We start from the raw sequence: 20,205 nt of genomic DNA, 5'->3' as shown, positions 1-20,205 counted from the left end.
TGCGCCTACTGCAGGATTAAAATCACCGTAAGAGGAGATGAGCTGTAATCTCATGGGAAAAGTGTTCTGATAAACAAGACCCTTTTTTTTTGGTGATGCCCACAACCAGTTCAGTGGTGCAGCTGTGCAGCTGTGGAATTGCACCCTGGGTGTGCAACAATGCTGTTGGGTGGCACCTTGTAGGTGTACAAGCACAGCTTCAGCTTGTACATATTGTCAGTCTACAGCATGGCTCCGGCACATACATCAGGGAGGACCTCCAGCTCCTCCTAGAGAGCAAGTGTTCTTACAGTGGAGAGGAGCTCCATCACTTCTCCAGAGATGGCTGTTTGATGATAAAAGTGCTGATCGCTGTGCTGCTGAGTGTTTTAGGAAAAGCAGGCCAATAATGCAGCTTGTCTGCTTTGATCTTTCTTATTCCTTTTCCTGGTGTCAGTGCAAATGCAGCTCTGGGTATACAGGCACTGGGCAGCCGCCTGCCAGATGTGCTCAGCGTGGCACATGGGTGCTGCCAGGAGCAGTGTGCTGCAGTGGGGGTTCACTGCTGGGAGCGGGGAGGTGCAGCCTGATTCATGGACCATGGGTGGGGTGAAGGCAGCCTGCCAAGAGCTGGGACTCCCCTTGCTGCTGGCTGGTTTGAGGGCAGCTGGGACCAGGGTGTTCACAAGAGTTCAAACAGCTATTGGCTGGATGGCTCCTTGGGAGACTGTGGAGAAGCAAAGGGCAGGAGGGCGGCCAGGCCAGAGGTAAGTGGGGTGGCAATGCATTTAAACATTTAAACATAAAAAGAGGTGGGACATCACTCCTAAGGAGCCCTGGCTATGCAGTGCATGGTGACTGCTGGCCAGCCCTGCTGCTGTGGGCTCTACAGATGTGCTGCGTAGTGTCCGGCCAGCTCTGTCCCCCAGCGCAGTGTGTGTGTATATCGACAGTGTGCGCAGAGGCCAGCTTACAGCTTGTGTTGTACCCCAGGGCTGGAGTGCAGGTGTGCCACACAGCTGGTACTTTCCTTGCTTTTCCCAGTGCGGGACAACGTGGCATGGGACCAGAGAGAGGCTCTGTCCACTGGGACTCCTCATGTTCTCACACACATTCCAACTGCAAAAGTGATAAAATACATGTAAAAAACAGAATACAAAGGTGGGAGTGCTCATCAACTCCCGAATTTTTCCAAGTGTGGAGGCAGGGCAATGTTCTGCTGTCGGCAGATGCTGGTCTCTGTGCCTCCAGGAGGAGCAGGGCTGGTACAAGTATATCTAACAGGTCAAGCCTTGAAATGGAGAAGCAATAAGCCACTGAAATGGTACTATCACCGAAACATGATTGATCAATTGAATTCTATCAGAGACACTGGGCAGTGAGATTAACTCAGGCCTGATGGGTTCAATGAGTTAAAGCATGATGTTCATTTCAGCTTCATTTCACCAGTCTTTGCTTGTGAAATTGATCAATCAATAGAGGTTGAAGATCATATATATATATTGGTGACCATCTTATAGGGAATATAATCTAGCATAGTCAGCTCCTTACTCTGACTGCCTTCAGCAGGCAATGGAGACAGAGCAGAGACTCTATCAGTGCCATCGAAATGGTCTGATATCTTCTCCAAATGAAAAGTATTTTTGGATCTCTGATGATTTCTCTTCCCCCCCCCCCCCCCAATCTATGGCAAAACCCATACCTGTCTTTGTGAAATATAGTGATTTCTTTTGAAAATATTTATGCAATGATCAGCTTTCTACACTTCAAAATATAAAACTTCTTTTTCTGTGATACTGTCGTTTGAAAAAATAAGTAACAGTGCTTATAAAACTCAAATAATGTAAATGGAAAGATCTTTTACTGCATATGTGGCCCTGAAACTAACAGTTTACTGGGAAGAGTGTGAGGCTGCTGCCTGCCAAACAGTCTCAAGAAGGTGGCATAAAAATTCAGTTTATGTTTTAAACAAAGCCTTCCAAACGGTAATTAAACAAAGTCTTCATCTCCTCTAGACTAATTTACAGGCATGCTACAAGGAAACAAATCACCTTTTTGCCTCTTCGTAATATTTCATTTGCTTCATCATGTTTTAAATATGGTGAATAACATCCTTCCTCATTAGCCTGCATTTCCCTATAAGGTGAAGTAATTAGGTATGATACCAGGTAATGAAGTTGGACAGAACAAATTAGGGACAGAAATCATGTCCTTTATGAATATGGGCTGTTCATGGTGCTAGCATGGTAATTCCTTGATTAACCCTTTAAAGCCATGTTATTTAAAGAAAGAAAATAATCTAAGAATCTGAAACCAGAAGATTCTCTTTTTCTTCAGAAGAACACTGCACAGAGTCTCTAAAATGTATAAGCAAAACACTTCTAAATCAAGTGAGTTACAGGGTAAGTATCACTAAAAGTCTGGTTTAGGCATATTTAGCAATTTAAAATATTCTCTTGCTGTTTCAGAAAACATGTCATGGACAAATATTTAGAGTATGCTAAAAAAAAGAGATCAGAATTTGTCAAATTCCTTAAACTGGTCTTGCCATTTGATTAGGTCCTTAGAAAAAACTTGCTCTTAATTGACATAGTATTTCTGGATGATCTCTGCACCATTTAGGCAGCGTTTTGCCAGCAAGACTCTGCATGGTACCTCTTCTCAAAGGTGCATCTGTTCTGTGTCACTGGGGCTCTGCTCCTTCAGAGGTTGTACCTGACACAGCGAGTCCTCCAGCTGCACATGCAGAGACATGCACATCAAAGAGGAGCAGAGCTGGTGTCCAGAGCAGGGCTGTGTGCCTGGGAGGAACCAGGATCAGGCTGGTGGGAGGCAGTGAAGCAGGTCCAGCATATACTGGGGCTTAGTACTGTCAGAGTGGGAGGCAGGGGCTCTCCCTGGGGCATTAGGGCAGGTCTGGGTGCAAGGACTGATGGACATCCCCAGGTGGGACGGCACTTTTGGGCTTGTGCTGGGTGGGAAGAGCTCTGCATTTCAGGTAGTTCTGAAAGTTGTGGTCTAGCAGCACCATTTTGCCTGCTTGTGTGATCTGCTAGAGATGAGGGATGAAACACTTGTCTGAGAAGAATGTCCTCTTTTGCATTAAGGAGAGTATTATATCTGTACTCTTCATTAGCATTTCTGGAAAGCTGCCACTGGACTGGGAACTAATTGTTGTGCAGAGTAGGTAGGTACACACGTAGTGCTACTGTCAACAAAACATAACCCTCCTAGGTGGATGCATTGATTATATGAAAAATGTTTTTACCACTCCCTGGAGCCTAGTTATAAAACAAACTGTTTCAAACCTGCCAACAGTATTTTAATTATCGAAGATATTGTAGTGTATTTAAACAATGCATAATGCTAATGGTAATTATCTCACATTTATATAATGTCTAACAGCCAAATGCATCCCAAAGACCTTTACAAACTTCTGGATGTCATGAACAGTGTATAAAAAGTCTTTTACTTGTGCAGCAAAATCCAGCACTTCCCTGGAATTAGCTCAAGTTTGGGAAACACTGTGAAAGAACAAGCTGTTCCTTCATTCATGGGATGCAGAGAGGCAGTGGTAATGAGGGTGAGTGATGTTTGGGTGGTTCCCAGACTCCTCTCACAGGTACTGGATCCTCTGGACAGTGACAGTCATATTGTGCTCCCAGCCTGGCCCATTCCTCCCAACTCCCTCCCTGGCAGTAGCTCTGCATGTGTTGCTGCTTCTTCTCTGTGCAGCCCGGTAGCGCATGGAAGTGTGTCTCAGAAACTGATCCTATCTCAGGCGCTCAGGATGGCAAGTGACAGCCACGGCAAACTGAGCTGTGTGGATGGTGTGAGGAGGCAGCCCTCTATGGCTGGCTGTGCAGGGAGTGCTTCCAGCACTGTACCAAATGCTGGCCTTGAGACCAAGTCCCTCCAGAGCTGCGCCAGCATCTCAGTGTGATTTCATACTGCACCGTATTGACCAGCACTGGGCCTCAAGGCATTTCATCCATAGGCTCCCTCCCAGGTTTCTCTGGTTCAGTGTTTGTCTGGATTTCCCTTGCAGAAAAGATCTCCTCCTCTTTCTTGTATTTCTTGGGATGTTTGGTGGCAGGCATGCAGGGTGGTCCCCTGCCTCACCTCCCCTTGGAAGGAGGGTAATGAGAAATGGATGTGGCTAAGCTGGTGCAATGGCTGCTTGGAGCTGTCTCCATATGGGCCCATCCTGTGCCTCTCTGGACATCGCGCTCCTGGATGTGGGGCCGGAGCCAAGCTCCCAGGACAACTCTGCTGCCCACCAGACCCCAGGGCCTTTCTCTGGCTAAGGCTGCTGCACCACACTTCACTTTCATCCGTCTTCTTTTCTCCAAGACATTCACACCCAGAAATCCAGAGTTGTGCCCTGTAATGAACATGCTGCTGGTGAAACGCCGCTTGGTTGCTCTGTATTTAAATATGATAGGGTCTCATTTTACACCTAATGTCTGGGTGTATAAACAATGCACAGACTGTACTGGCATTCCTAAGAACATTTTCCAGATCATGCCATGTCTTGGGTCATTTCACTCTTTTTCATCACCCCCTTTAGACCAAAAATGCATAAAGCTTTAACTTTGATGTCAAATTGTAAATAACATTAGTTTAACCTGAAATTTAAAGCTAGTGTTTACATGCTCCAGAGGCAGGGTCTTCCTGGCCCTTTGCTACCATGCAGCTAGGAACAAGAATTTTAATCTTATAAGCTATGGTTGACTAAACTTGTATCAGGTCTATTAGATATTATTTGATTTAGAGTAGTAAAAAAAAAAATATGTATACATTTATACATACACTGCTTTCCTATATCCCCTTGTATTTTTTCACAGCTCTTTACACATGCTTAGACTTTGTATTCAGAGGACAGGTTCAGAGTTTTTTTTTCCTGTGTAGAAGAAACTGATCCTTGCACTTCATAAAAGCCAGCATGGTCTACTCTTGATTTAAGTTGTGTGACTTCTTGTAAACAGGTAAAAACAAAGCTGTTGTTACCTAAATTGCTGAACTACAATTTAGGAGGAAGTTTCTAGCATTAATTGCTAACATCAAATGCAAGCAGTTTGTTACAGAGAGTGAGCAAGGTTGAAAAAATATTTCATGTGTTGTTCCCCAGTTCGAGACCTCTACGTTAAAGCAGCCTGGTTTTGTGGATACACATGGTTTTCTACAAAATCCAGCTGTGCTGAAGAGTGATCTCAAATCAATAGTCCTTTGTGAAAAGTCTTGCCCACTGGGCACCACCTGTGTTCCACACACGTCTGAGGACAAAACTGTTGTCTACAGAAGCAGGGCGTCTTTGCACAGATCTCCTCATACTTGCTGTCAGAAACTTGATGCAGAATCTACCACAGAAGTCCTGAGTGAAGTTATTCCTCTGCAGGCTCCTTGGACAGTACAGTAAGCCACTGCAACACTCATGAAAATCTTGTTGTTTAGGGTGCATTTGAATTCTGCTCCTCAGAACTATCTTGGCAGAGATTTTATATTTTTAAAATGTTTCCTCCCTCTGTCTAGTGCGGTGTTGCCGTCTGGAGAAGAAATCTGATATTTACTGTTGTTCTTGGAGTTCCACCTCCTGGAGTCCTGGGAATACTGCAGACCTCAGCTTTCAGTGCATAAAAGATACATTTCTAGCACTGACAGGTGAAGGAAGACTAGAAAACCACTGTGAATCTCCAAAAAGCAAATTGAAACAAGCCCCTGTATCGCAGGAGTCTTTTTGAGCTGCCAATATAAACATTTTTTCAAACTTGTCTCATGGCTTTTCAGCCATGGGCAGTCACTTATGACTTCTGCTAAAAATCTCTGCCAAAGGGGAGAGAGACATAAACATGCTGTGGAGGCCAGGCTTTCATCATACTGGTAAGTTTAAGGAATACAAAATGAAACTGCAGTACCAAGAGAGTGCATCGCATCAGGTCTTGCTGAGGGTGTTGTGGTGGTAACTCGGCCCCAGGACATCCTGTCTCAGTACAGTGGGAGGTGGGGCTGGATGGAGCGTCTGCAGTTCTCTACAAGGGGCACATCATAGCTCAGTGCTCGGCACAGAATAGAGCTCAGCAAGACTTGCTGGTACTGCAGGAAGCTGTGAAGCATTTTGCATACCTGGGCAAAATGAACCTGCTGGAGCTGACTCAAGTTGACTGTGACTGTAGCATAGGTGGCGTACATGATTCTCCTGTGTCCGCTGGTATCCAGACCACAAACCAGATGTGTTCTCAGGTGGTGCAGTAAAAGTCATGCGAGCAAGGATGTGACCTTAGCCTGCTTTTGTCCTGCTTTTAAATCATGTGTAAAATCATTAATGGTAAATTGTGTTGAGGGTTGTGTGTAATGGAGGACTGGTTAGTGTGTCTTGCTTGTAACCTCCTCTCAAAAGTGTCTTTGTGGTGTTACCATACTGGTACCCACATGTATTCAGGGGATAAAATTAGACACTCATATGTAGGTCTCACCATTGTGATGACTACTTATTCTCCTTCTCTCTCCTCTTTGAAAGGTATTCAGGAATCCCCAGTACCAAATGGCCATTCTCTCCCAGGCAGAGATTTTCTTCGGAAACAGATGCGAGGAGACCTTTTCACCCAGCAGCAGCTAGAAGTGTTGGATCGAGTCTTCGAGAGGCAACATTATTCTGACATTTTCACGACAACTGAGCCCATCAAACCAGAGCAGGTACTACTGCAAATGTTCAACATTTTCCAGATGCGCTTTTTCCTGGCAGAGGTCTGTTTGGTGGGCATCATCAAATGTGTCTCAAGAATGTCAGTAGAACATGGATAAACTTGTGTTGTGTCAAGATCGTCTCATCTAAGCTCCTCTCAGCTGAGTGCACATTAGACATAAATACTGAGTTTTAAAAACTGAAGGAAAAAGTTTTATTTTTTTTTTATTAATAGCAAGTATTTGGATATGAAATTACGCCTGATCTGGACCAGTTACATTAAGTGAGTCCTTAAAGAATATCACATCTTCTGATGCTTTTGTTAAATCAAAAGCAGGCTCTGCAGGCAGCAAGGAGAAGACGTGCAAATCCCAATTTCTAATTTTGGTTCATAGTTACCATGATTGTGCACGCAAATTAGATTTTTGCATCCAGAAATGGCTTATTATGCATGTAATTGGCCATTTGCTGAGAGAAACCCCCAATTAGTATTGAAGGTAAATTAGTTGCACCTATGGATTAGCAGTGTGTTTGAGAAGGACTTGGCACTAATTTTTTGGGAAAGTTCCATTTTTGCAGGAGCAATACAGAAGCACATGCAAAAACTGATGAGGTATGACTCTGTGTTCTCCTTGGGAAGCAGCCTTTAATTTAGTTGCTGAGAAGGAGGTAGGTAGAAATGAATATATTGCTGTCAGCACCAGTGTAGGTCTAGCTGGCTACTTAATGAGATATCTGGTCATTAATCTTCAGTGTTAATATTAGACCTGCTTTTTAGCAAGGTGGATGGACTTCCTAAACTGCAACCACTGATTTCCCTTGGAGGAACCTGTACATTTGAGGGCCACTGGAGATTATCTCATGGCAGCCAGCTACCATCATGTCTTCAGTTAAGGAATAGGTATTGGTATCAATTTTTTTTTTTTTTTAAATAATTACTTATGCTGAAAGTCATATGGTAGAATAGAAATTCCTCATGCCTTTAAGCTCACATCTGTCACTTGTTATTTCATTCATAGAGCCATTTGTTTTTCACCAGCTTCTGCTGGTTTTGTAGTTTCCCTCTTTTATATTTGCTAAGAAACTCTTCAGAGCTGAACTCAAGATGGAAAAGGATAGGAAAATTGCTGAGCGTAGTTTGTTTTCTTTTCGTTAGGAAAGCCAAAGACGCATTGTCTCCGGAAGGTGAAATGGCCTCCACGTACCACTAGATGGTGGTTATCCCATCTTAACACGGGTGATACAGGAGAGGACTGGCACTGCACTCACTCCTGCACTTGGAAGTTGTGTGGTGTTAGACCTGTCCCTATGAAACTTTTACACGCCGAAAAAATCCTTACAAAGAGAGCAGTGATAGAAGACGATAGTTTATTCATTTCTATTAGTTTCTGTGAAGTCTCTGAGTGATGCAGGACTGTCGTTCAGGCCATCAGTGAGTGAACATTTATGCAGGCAGGCTTTTACTGGTTTAACAGAAAGAATGGGAGAACTGAATGAGGATGTTGCTGAAATATCATCCCGATTGTCAAATTCAGGATATTCAACTGTTGGAGGAGCAAGAAGCTTCCTGGGTCCATGTAAGAAGCTGTGACAAGAATGCCTGTGCAGCCAGATCATTAAGATTGGAGATACGCAGCTACTAATTGATTAACAGGGTACTCTCTGTATGCTCTGAGAAGTCAGATGCTGAGAAATGTGATACTATGATTTACTAAAGGTGTTGAGCAGAACTGCCTTGCCTGGTTAAGGGCTCATGGCTGTTTGGGGTTGGCTTCTGCTTTTTGCTGGCATGTAAAGCTTTCAAGATGAAAGTAGGTATTCTATGTGAACTAGCTCTGGTTCATAATGATGAGGTATGAACTCCACCCCTTACTTAAAGCAGTCATGTTTTACCTCTTTGGTGAGTTAAGCAAAGCTGTCACAATACTAAACCACAGTGGAGAAGCTGTCTGGATCAATTAGTGAGGCCAAAGAAATCAATGAGAAAGAAAACACTGAGCTCATTAATGATGTGATTTGGAAAACCAGTTTTGTCCCTGCAGTAGATTGTTGTAGTAAACCGAGACTTCCAGAGTGCTGCTTTAGGAGCTAAGTCAGCAGTGTGGAGTCCTGAGCTATTTCTATAGAAGAAAATAAGGAAAAGATGATCCTCCCCATAAAGATGAGATGTGGCAAGAAGTCTAGTAGGAGCTTTTGACCTACTGCTTATCTGCTTGCTTAGAAATTTGGTCCAGTAGCAGCCAGGTGAATTATTGTTAACTTTACTTGGGCACAAAAATTTGATGCCCATGTGCTGTTCGTCTGAGGAGGCTCCAGGTATTTTACTGGAAGAATTGCCATTCTCTAGACAAGCAAGTTCCTTTTTCTCCCTGTTTGGCATTTCTTTTCTAAGTCTTCCTCCTTGCTTGTGTGCTGGGAACAGTCCCTTGGCAATGGTGAGTTGTGGGAAGGAGGGACAGGTTCCTCCTGCGTAGCAAAGAATTTGCAGTCTCAGCATGCTTGGCCCCTGGCTGAAGGTTATCCGCAAAGTCCTCCTGATGCATTTTCTGGGCAAAATTTGGGCTTGGAAACTGTGCTGTTGGAAAGCGTGCATTGACCCTCATATAGGTAGACAAGTTTGATGAGTTGTGTGGGACTGCCAACCTTTTAATTTAAGGGCTTCCAATCTATTTCCTTTACTTTTCCATTTTTACTGTTTCCCTCAGTTCACCTGCATGAAATGGAGACTCATGAGTTTTTTCTCACCTCGAAATGAGTTGTGCTCTTGGAAAACATCATCTGAGTTTTCATATCTGCTGTAAACTGTGCTTTCTATAGAGGGACTTACAGGGAATGAATACTTGTCACAGGGAAGGGCTCATACAGTGACGGGGGAGAAGGCAATCACTGGACAGTGACAGAAAATTAAATATCAGGCAGTCCTTTGTTCAGAAACAGTGCCCATTGCATGCACTGGGTGAGGCAGGGATCCCACCACCAACATGGGTTTGTATAATTAACTACTCAGAGAAGAGAAGGCTCTGGGGAGGCTTTAGAGCCCCTTTCAATGCCTAAAAGGGTGATAAGAAGCTGGAGAGAGGCTTTTGACAAGGCTCTGTAGGGATAAGACAAGGGGGAATGGCTTCAAGCTGAAAAAGGGGAGATTTAGTTTAGATCTTGGGAAAAAGTTCTTCCCTGTGACGGTGGTGAGGCCTTGGCACAGGTTGCCCAGAGAAGCTGTGGCTGCCCCATCCCTGCCAGTGTTCAAGGCCAGGTTGGACTGGTCTAGTGGAAGGTTTCCCTGCCTGTGGCAGGGGATTGGAACTGAATGATCTGTAAGGTCTCTTCCAACCCAAACAAGTCTGGGATTCTATGATTCTATGACTGTGTGTTGGGGAGGGCAAGTGAGGCATCTCCTGTTATGTGCCTCATTTTGTAACCTGGAACCCAGTGGTGCAGCTGTTCATGCATGGGTATGTACTCTGCAGCATGGATGTGAGATACCTGTGCTTGTAGAGCGCAAGAAACATTGCTGGCAGGTGAAGTCCTGCAGCCGGGAGCTGAGGAGCCTAAGGGCTGGCTGCGCAAACGTAGTCAAGCCCTCTTGTGTCTCTATGTTCTGGGCAAGTAACCAAGGCATAAAGTCAGTACTTTAAAAGCACCCTGGCCTTCTTTTCCCTGACAGAACTCTGGTATAAGCATGAATTCTTGTGTAAATGCCTTTCCTTGGCGTTTGTACACTTTTGTGCACTTTTTTTTTTTTTTTTGCAAACAGTCCATGATTGATTTGCCTTGGCTGCAAATGCTCATGGAAAACTGATTTTACATATTTGTGGGCATGGGTTTGGATATGCACGTAGCAGTATGTTTACAACACCACTGTTGTACCACTGTTCTGCTCATGGCTTCTGGCCACCAGCACCATGCGGTTCTTTCATCAGCTGGGACAAAGTCCATGTCTTCAATGTCGCATAATCCTCAGGTCCTGGAGAAGAAAAGCCTTTACAGCATCTGCCTCCTGGGCTGGCAGCGGTTTCCGTTCTCCTCTCCATGCTTCTTGGGGGGTGTTTAAATGGATCCGGCTGCTCCCTGTTTTGTCGGTTCCAGTGCAGTCCTCCTGCCACAGGAAGCGCTGTTTGTGCTAGCACGAATGCGCTACAGCCAGTGCATTCCACATCCAGGCTTCCCTCAGAGCGAAGCTGTACTGACACAAGAAGCCTGCCCTGGCATTTTGCTGTATGGCTACGTCCATGGCAGGCAAGGTATTTCAGCCTGGCCCCTATTATAGGCAAAGCCCCACTGTTTGTGATCACTGCACTAACAATTCAGATTTTATCTAGAATTGGCACTCATGCTGTGCCCTTCCTATGCACAGAGCTGCTACATTGAGTGGGCTGATTTTCCAGTGCATAGTCCATTAGGAGAATCCAGCTGGCAGAACCAGAGATGCCGGCTGTACCCAGCAAATCAAGGGTTTGCATAGCTGAGGCTGATTGTCCTTTGGCGGCTTCCCGCAATCCAGCCAGAAGGATGGAGGATGGAGCTCCCTGGGGAAGCTGTTCTGGGCAGGCCCAGCCCATAGTATTAGCAGTGTGAAGTGTGGACTCAAATGCATTCACCAGCTAAAGCATGGGCAGGAGATGTGCCTGAAGATTGAGACCCAGGAAACAGCTGTGATCTGGACGGAGGACTTCAGGCCTGGGAGGATGGATAAGTGAATTAAAGCCCCATCAAAGCGGGCAGGGGTGAAGCCTGGTTCTTGAAAACCAGCATGCTTTTTGTTGCTGTGAGAGACTGGGACTAATGCCTCTAAGGGGAAGGCTGGGATGAAGGATCTACAGAAGGATCAGCCCAACAGGAGAAGCAGTACATTAATTTCCCCAGAATAAAGAAGAGAATTATCTATACTGAATTTCTGTCCACAACAGAAATGGATTCTCTTGTATTTTTAGCTTCATACACAGGCCCAATTGAATACTCATTGAAGCCAAAAGGAATATTTCTGTTGACTTCTATAGACTTTAGATCAGGGCCATAATGAGGCATAACATGATGTGACCAGATTCAACACTATGTAGGTCACTGACTTAAAAGGGAACTGCTTGCTGCTAATAGCAGATAATTCCCAGGCCCTTGCTCGTGCTTTCCCATTACTTTTAGCTAGAACTAAACTGAATACCTGTTCTTGGATTAATTTCTGGATAAAATGTCAATATTCTGAGCTGAGGTAGAAACCAGTAACCTGACAAACATATAATAGTATATGTATTCTTGGCATGCAGTGTTGATAAGTCTGAATTTGAAGCATAGGCAAGTGAAATTTGGATAGCTAATGAGCTCTGCAAATTTCTAATATAGTGGAAAAATTGCAGGAAGTTGAAACCTGATTGTCCTCAGTTTCAGAGGTAGTTACAGTGAAGGTCTTCTCTGAACTGACTGAGAGAGGGGCTTAAATTCTGTTTGAAAATCTTCAAGTTTTACTTCCTGTTCAAGTAAAGCTTTGAAAGAGGAATGTTGATTTTTCACTGTAAGGAGCTGTGTTGGATGGTGCGTTTGCAGGAGTGCTGCTCCTGAGAGCTCAGAAGTGCACAATCTTCCTAACAATATTGGGGTTTTATCTTCAGGAATAACAGAGAAAGCCCTAGATAAAGCCAGAAAGTGTGACCCATCTGTCTGTTTTAAATGTGCAAAGAGTACTCTCAAAATGCAGTTACTGGAAAAGCAGAAGGAAGGACCATATGATTGGTCTGGGTCGCTGGAGTGTGGATAATATGCTTATTCCTGAAGAACACTACCTTTGGGTGGACAAAGGCTGCTGAGCATCTTCAAATAATCTGACACTTGCAATGAGAGCTGCAGAGTTGAATATTTGCTTGTGTTTACACAAAACTTTATGTTGTCCAGTAACAAAATTATGCAACTGACTCATGGCCATATTTGAATGTCCAGAATCTTCATCTGCCACCTGCAGAAGTGATTTGAGCATGTAAATGCAAGTTCTTACCCATGGCTTGTGCGACAGGTGAAAGGTAAAAAGGAAAACAAAACAACAGTGTATGGCTCCACGAATGGACACGAACGCTAAAACTGAGAAAGATAAGCAAGAACAGGAAGAGGCAAAGTGGAGTTCCGCATTGACCTGCCAGCTCTGCAGACAGCTCCCTGAATGCAGGCAGGAGTCTGGGAGGCAGACGTGGGCTCAGCATCCCAAGCTGTGCCAAATGCAGTCGCATACCCTCTGGGGTGGTGGTGGATGTATGTGGTGGTCAGGGTACTGAGCTCAGGAGAGGCAGGTCTTCCTGCCTGGCTGCCTGAACAACCACCCTTTCTCCAGTGCTGGGAGCCCCTCTACTTGCAGAAATAGGCAGGGAAGGGCAAGTGTCAGCAGTGCAATAAGGAGCAGAGAGCAAGGGTGTTCCTGTGGTTTTTACAGCTGTGCTTCTTCCAACTGAAACATCCTCTGATGCAGTGTGTGGCTTATTGGTGAGAGGGAAAAAAAAAATCCAACTCTAAAATCCAGCCTAAGAGAGCACATCAGGAGAGGAAAAACCTTCCCATATTTACTCTCAGTAGACTATTAAACAACACCAGGCTATTAATTTGGCTTTTGAGTCTTCACTAAAGCCCATAAAAGCACACAGTTGTCAAATGGAGTTCATTTTAATTTCCTTTCAATCACAGTAAATTATTCAGGTGATAAATCAGCTGAGGCAGCCTCCTGGCTGTAATAGAAACCCTAATTCCTGACTAATTATCCAGCCCATTGCTGCCAGCAGATCAATATCCCTACCAAATGGAAAGGGCGCGGGGTCTGAGCAGGCAGGGTGGTGGAAGGACGGCAGCTGGAAGTACAGGTGCCCATGACCCCAGCCCTGTGCAGGGGCTGTGGGGGGTTAGGCTGTGCAGAGATCTCACTTCCCACACTGCTGCAAGGGAATGCACCCCCTCCAGGACAGCAACCTGGGTTGCTGGGTTGCTGAATGCGGCCGCCTTCACTGCGTGCATTGCAGATGGGAGCAGGATGTGGGTGCCTGCTGGGGGCTGGAGGTGATTTTGGCACTGTTCCCCTCTGGAGTGACCCTGCTCTGCTCTTGCCACTTAGTGGAATGCAGCCCTGGGCTTTTGCTGCAATTTTTCTGTTGATTCCTGAATGCAGGACTTTGCTGCTCATGGGCACTATAAGCCATGGTAGGGTGATTGGGTGGTAGGAATGGGCTGCTGGCCTCCTAGGGAACAGGCATATGTGCCTTGGAGAGGGACTTGCTCCTTGTGCTGCCCATCTCTGCCAGCGGGTGGACAAAACTGGGAGAGACTGTGAGAGTCTCCTTTGAGTGAGTCAGAGGCTACTCAGAAGGGCATATTAAGCTGGTGATATTTTTTCTTACTGAATAAAATTTAAAGAGGTGTAAGAAAAACCAAAGAGGACCAGTGCTGAGCTGTAACACAGGGCATTTCACTGGGAAGGAGCAGCAGCTCTTTGGAGGTGACAGTTGCACTTACCCCCATCTCCCTACATGGGGTGGATGAAGAGCTGCTCTGTGCACAAAGCCCTTTGAGCCCTGAGACGATGCTGCCAACCACAGTTTCTGGTTCACAGGGAGCCATCAGCTCCCAGTGAAACAGCAGATATGCTGCAGGGGTGTTAGATAGAGCTTTTCCATCCGCCAGGGCCCCCTGGATGCTCTGGATTGCTCAGAGATTTGACTTGTCATTGGCTTCTGGAAGCTGAGCCTTCAGCATGTAAGACTTCGTGTAGGATAAGTGTTTCTGTTCACCATCACAGAGATTGTCACTTATTTGCACTATGGTGGTAGCAGAAGACAGCACAGGGCTAAAAGCATTGTGCAGGGTCAAGGGGAGAACAGTGTCTCCAAAGGTCATGCTGTCTGATGGAGAATACAAGTAATTGCTGGGGAGAGGAAAGCAGTTTCCAGTGCACTGCAGATCAAGTTAGAGCAGCGTATGCAGTGACTTGTTCCTGGTGCTGCAGAGAGGCTGAAGGCTTCTCAGGGCAGTCTCTTCTCTGAGCATCCATCATCCTGCTGGGGCTGGAGGGCGTGTGCACTGCCGCCTTCTTTGGCTGTAATCTGTGTTAGGGTCAAGAAGGAGAAAAAAAGCTTGCCATGTGTTTCTTCCTGCTGAAAATCAACTTTTATGAGTAGAGAGGTTTTTCTGTTAGAATAGCAGCAGAAAGCACAGTTGCTTGGGCCAGTGCCTCCCATTTGCATCCTTGCTGCTCTGCCTCCCTTACAAGTGTTCTTTGTGCATGAGCTCCGGAAGACTGCACAAAATTCCCTGTGTGTGTTGCCTTGTTGTGGCATGTCATGTTGGATGGTGACAGTCACAGCAGACTCTGTTGTATGACACGTGGTACTGTGTGTGACAGTGGGGCTGTGGTGGAGAGGAGTTTTCTGGGGAAGTAGCATGACAGGAGCCATGTATCCTGCTAACATCTCCCTGTATCAGGATCATCTTTGCAGAGAGCACCCTGCAGCTTGCATGGACACCCTGGGGGTCTGCCTGAACAGGGGCTGAAACTGAAATGTCTGGTCTTTGAGGAAGCAGAAGTGATAGGAAGAAGCCCAGGTGGGATAATGCAAGGGATGCCAGCCCTCCTGTCCAGACAGTGTGGGGACACCCTGCACCCCTGCCTGAGCTCTGTTCCCTTCCTGGGGTCCCTCCCCGTGGGAGCAGGTGGCTGCTGGCCTTACCACTTTATCTGGAAGCAGCAGGCAGCCCTGTGTCAGCGTTTCTCCTGCAAACTTTTCCAGAAGGCAACAGGGAGTGTTTCCAGGGGTCTGCAGTGCCCAGCGTGCAAAGCCCCAGCAGTGCTGCCCTGCCACACAGAGCAGCTGCTGCTGGAAGACAGAGCTGAGGTTTCACTGCACTGACCCTGCTGTGCTGGCAAAGCGTGGAAGTACTTGTTGTATAAGGAAACCCACAGGCTGTTTCTTTTCCTTCTGGCACCCTCTGTGTCAACTAGCCTGCACTGAGTCAGAGCCTGATGAAATGAACCAAAAAGCAAATAAAACAGAGCCACTGGGCCATGCCTGCTTTTTCCCACTCCTCCCAGCAGCATGTGGCCTAATCAGCGCAATGAGACCAAGCCGGGGGAGAGCAGCAGTGCATGACTTTTAGGGATTTCAAGGGTGTTTTTGAAAGACTAGAGCTATCCCAGTGCCTGTTAGGTTGTTGGAGAAGCCCCAGTGATGGCCTTGGTTTATGCTGATGCAGCTTCCCTCCAAGTTTGCTGTGCTGAACTTCCTGGGGCTTGTATCCCTGCTCATGTGGCTTTGTCTGGGGACCATGTCTGGCTCTGGTTGAGCAGGCCATGGGTCCATTTCCACACACCCAGAAGAGTGTTTGTCACCTCATCCCCTTGTGCCATCAGAGAGAGGAATCTCAAAATACAGAAGAGTCGATGCCTTCAGGAATTGCAGTGCAATCCTGGTTTGTAACTCCCGCTTTTTTCCTCCTGACCGCGCTTAGATATGATAACATGTAAAAATACAAATTCCCGAGTTAGAGGACAGGCCAGCCTTGCTGTGTCTGGAGCTCTTTGTCCTTGGCTCTTTGCTCTGTATGGATGCAGTGGCTGATGTTTTTAGCCCTGAGCAGGCTCCCCAGGTTGTGCACAGGCTCATGTGGAGAGGGTGTCACCGAATTTCATCTCAGCATGTTACACCAGCTTTAGGCCCAGACATTAGTGACACGAAACAAAGTGCTGCAAAGGCAGTCAGTGATCTTCAGAAGACTTGCCACAGCTTCTGTAAGTATGATATAGAGGTGAGAAATTTAAGAAAAGCTTTCACATCTTGCTGTCTTGCCAGATATGTCCACATTTCCTTGCAATCTGGGAGCTTTGAGTACTTGTATCTCTGTTCATCATGTGTTTTGTGAATAAATGGATGTTTACGGGTGTGGGTTTTTTTTTTGGTTTTTTTTTTTTTTAGTTTAGAGAGATAAGCCAATTCTATCACATCAACATGTTTTAAATAAAACCCCGCATCTTTGTTTTCGGACAGCTAATGGACATCCTGTCATTACAGAAAAAATCACAGACAATACCCACTCAAAACAGTGGGCTATTCCTGAGCTGAAGGATAGCACTGATTTACTGGCCACCCATCAGTTTTCCAATATCCCATCAAAGTGTAATATATGAGTAAGATGACTACAATTATAATTGCTCATGTAGTCTTTTTCTGTTTGAAAAATAATAGGGAAGTCATTCATGCGCTTTACACTGTGTATGTGATAATCCACTTGCATAGGAAAAGAGATCTGGAATTGTCCCCAAGCTGGTTTTCTCTGTAGAAAAAGACAACATTGTGTCGTGGCACTAGTTAGCCAAGATTATGTTGTAGCAAAATTGACTAACATCCTTATGTCTGTGTTAGCCCTTCAAGAGAGGGAAAGATAAATCTCTGAGTAAACACACTTGCCCATAGATTTGTTTAAAGCCTGGCCTGCTCACACAGTATTTGAGGGAAGGGTTTGCACCAGTGTTTGAAGAATGGAACAAGATTTCTCTTCTTAGTGCCCAGTAGATGTCTGGATCCTGCAGGCTTTGAATAGTTTCAAATACAGTTTCTATCCCTTTTGCTTGGAAATAACCACTGGTTTACACTCATTCTGTAGGCTTTCTCTGAATCTGTACATCACTTTAGTGGACAAAGATGGGTTTCTCAGAGGTTCTCCCTGTGCAGGTTGTAAATATCTAGATGTGCTAAGGCATCTTTGAAGAAGACAAACTTCTCATGAAGGTGCATGGTAGGAGTATGAGAGACAGGGTCATGAGCTGATGCAGGAGAGGCTCTGCAGGGTCCAAGGGAACCCTTATTCCCTCAAGGACAGCTGGGCAGGGAAACGGTTGCCCTCAGAAGTTGTTCTGTCTCCATCCATTGTGGTTTTCAAGACCCAGCTGTGTAAAGCCTTGGGGGGCCTGGCCTGGTCCCATTGCTGGCCCTGCTATGAGGCTGCTCTGGAACTTCCTTTTAACTGGGATTATCCAACAACCCCAATGTCCAGATGTCTGCTATTCATTCCAGTTCTTATTAGGTGAGTTAGGGAAACTTCAATACAGTTGCAATTGAAAATGCGGAAAATGTGACTGGGAGAGCAGCATCCTGTTCTCACAGTATGCATGATGAGACGGAGAGCTGCCTGGGATGAAGCATCCAGGAACCTCAGTAATATGCTCAGGACAGATGCTTTGTTTTCAGAAGAATGCCATAGTTTTTGGTTGCCATCTGTTTAAGAAGGGATTGAGTGAAACAACCTACAGAAATGGTTTTATGATGACAAAAAGCATTTGTGGAGCTAAGCTGCTTCCAGAAGAAAGGCTAGTTTCAAATTTCCTCTTTGCTCATATGAATAGTGGCTGCTTAAAAATCTGGTGGCAGCAGAATTTGCTGAAATGAAAAAAAAAATTAAATCTGAAAGGAGCAGCTTAGCACATAGTTGGATGGTTTCAGCCCTGCTTCTCTCATGTGGAAAATATAATTGAATAAGGGCAACCTCACAGAGCAGGGGTTTCTTCTGCTCATTCCTGGTGCTGCAGAACCCCCCTTCAGGCTCACAGCTGACCAAGGTATAAGGGCCTCTCTAAATAATTAAACTACATGATTAAATATCAGGTAAATTCAAGGAACACAAGAAATTGTCATCAGATTGTGTGCCCAATTTTCCAGCAATGACAAGTTCTGAGGCTTCACACCCGAGGGCAGACCCTGTGGTCCCATGTTCATTCAGGCGAATGGTTGATCTCTGGTTCTTGTGACTGTAGAGAAAGGTATCAAAATATAACCCTAAACACACATCTGGCACAAGAACTGGGGTGGCTGTCAAGGTGGGAGAGATGCTGAGGTGGGAGAGACTTCCCATAGAATCACCATCCCTGGAAGTGTTCACAAACTGTGTAGATGAGGCACGCCTTTAGTGACATGGTTTAGGGGTGACCTTGGCAGTGCTGGGGAACGGTTGGACTTGATGATCTTAAAGGTCTTTTCCAACCTAGCTAATCCTGTGATTCTATGCTTGGGTTATACCATCAGCGAGTTCCAACCTTCTTGTCTGATGCTGTTTTCTTGTTGTGATGTTTCACTGTGTGTGCAGTGCCCGGGTGTCCCCAGCACTGCTGACTTTTTAGCAGCAAAATGATGATTATTACAACTGCAGTGTGTCTGGCTGAAACTGTCTTTCCAACAAAGAATGTTTTGATAAAAACTGAAAAGTTTCAAGGAAACCTGTCATTGATGATTTTTCCTCATAGAAGGTCCTTGGCTGGCGCCTTTCACAACAGTGGGGAAGCGCAGAGCCTCCAGCAGTGTCAGGCTGTGGGTGTCAGCAGAGAAAGTCTCTTTACCAGGAACCAGCACGCCACAGGTACCCTATAGGTACCACACTCATTGATCAGCCTGCCTCTCTTCTGCTTCTTTTTCTATATCTGTGTGCAGACAGTTTGAGATGTTTCTGGATGGGTCTTGAGGCTGAGGAGCCTGCTCCCTGCACTGCAGGCAAGCAGGGTGGACAGGGTGTTTCTGAGGTATGTGATGCTGTCCTGCCTTGCTCCAGTGCCTTGTCTCAAATCCTTCACATTCTGCAACTGCTGCTGTTGCATTTGGATGTCAGCAGGTCTCAGCTAGTTAGTGAAGGGCAAAACCACCTCAAGATTTACCTTAGGAGATGAACCGGGTTCAGTGTCCATTAATCCTTAGGAAATGTCACATCAAAGAAAGCACCACACATTCCCCAGATTGTCCCCTGCCCAGGGTTTCCCTCCATATGAAGCATGCCTGCAGCGTGTGCTAAAGAAAAGGAGGGTTTCCACATCTCTGCATCCCCCAAAGCCCTCTGTGGCACATCTTGGCTGCACAATATACGATGGTTAAAGAATCCAAGCTGGGGAGGAGATGACTGAGGTGCAGCAGCCGGGATGGGCATGCAACACTGTCACAAGGAGGAAGCTCCTGCAAAACTTGTCATCCTATTTCTGCATTCCTCAGTAAACCTATCTGGGAGGTTCTGGCATGGTGTGGAAGAGTCCCTGAAGGGGTGGGCAGTGCTGGTGAGGGCAAGTGGGAGCTGGGGTGATCCATCCTTTCATCTCATCTCCTGAAGGAAACTGAGTCATGTTTATACTGTCAGAGGAAGGAGCTGTTGAGGATAAATGTGTGACAATGAAGTATGCAAATCCTGGCAAAAGCAGAGGTCAGCTCTTACCACTGTTTCACTGTCTCTGTTCATCCTGGTGCTTGCTAGTGGCATGGTGAGGCTCAAATTCAGAAAGCCACATCACCTCCTTTAGGCCCTCCTTAGCATGACTCTATGGAGAGTACTTGCAAACCAGAGGAAGATAAGTACGCTGGCTTCCTCTGCCCCACATGGGTGACGGGGATATGGCCTGTGCGAGGCATGGCTGAGAACATGTCTGCAGGTGTGTGCTGGTTTCCCACCAGACCTTCAAGGTTCAAGGACCTTCAAGAGGTTCAAGGGCTGTGGGTGGGAGGGACAGCCAGGTGGATTTTGGCAGACTTATGGGTCCATTGTCCCTGCATACGCAT

The 20,205-nt window shown here is 45.9% G+C and overlaps 1 protein-coding gene across 9 annotated transcripts in view; it reads left to right on the top strand.

Annotated features, from left to right (window-relative positions):
• PAX5 (paired box 5) overlaps window positions 1-20,205 on the top strand; it is a 134,843-nt gene that overhangs the window by 43,015 nt on the left and 71,623 nt on the right. For all 9 annotated transcript variants that reach the window (XM_062628380.1, XM_062628385.1, XM_062628386.1 and 6 more), the window contains exon 6: window positions 6,497-6,672. In XM_062628380.1, the coding sequence (XP_062484364.1) occupies window positions 6,497-6,672 (176 nt within the window). The remainder of the gene's footprint in view (window positions 1-6,496; window positions 6,673-20,205) is intronic.

Source organism: Pezoporus occidentalis, unplaced genomic scaffold, assembly GCF_034315485.1.
Source record: "Pezoporus occidentalis ecotype Australia unplaced genomic scaffold, CSIRO_AGI_Poc_V1 ctg315, whole genome shotgun sequence".
Lineage (NCBI taxonomy): Eukaryota > Metazoa > Chordata > Aves > Psittaciformes > Psittacidae > Pezoporus > Pezoporus occidentalis.
This window is presented reverse-complemented; position numbering and strand designations above follow the sequence as displayed.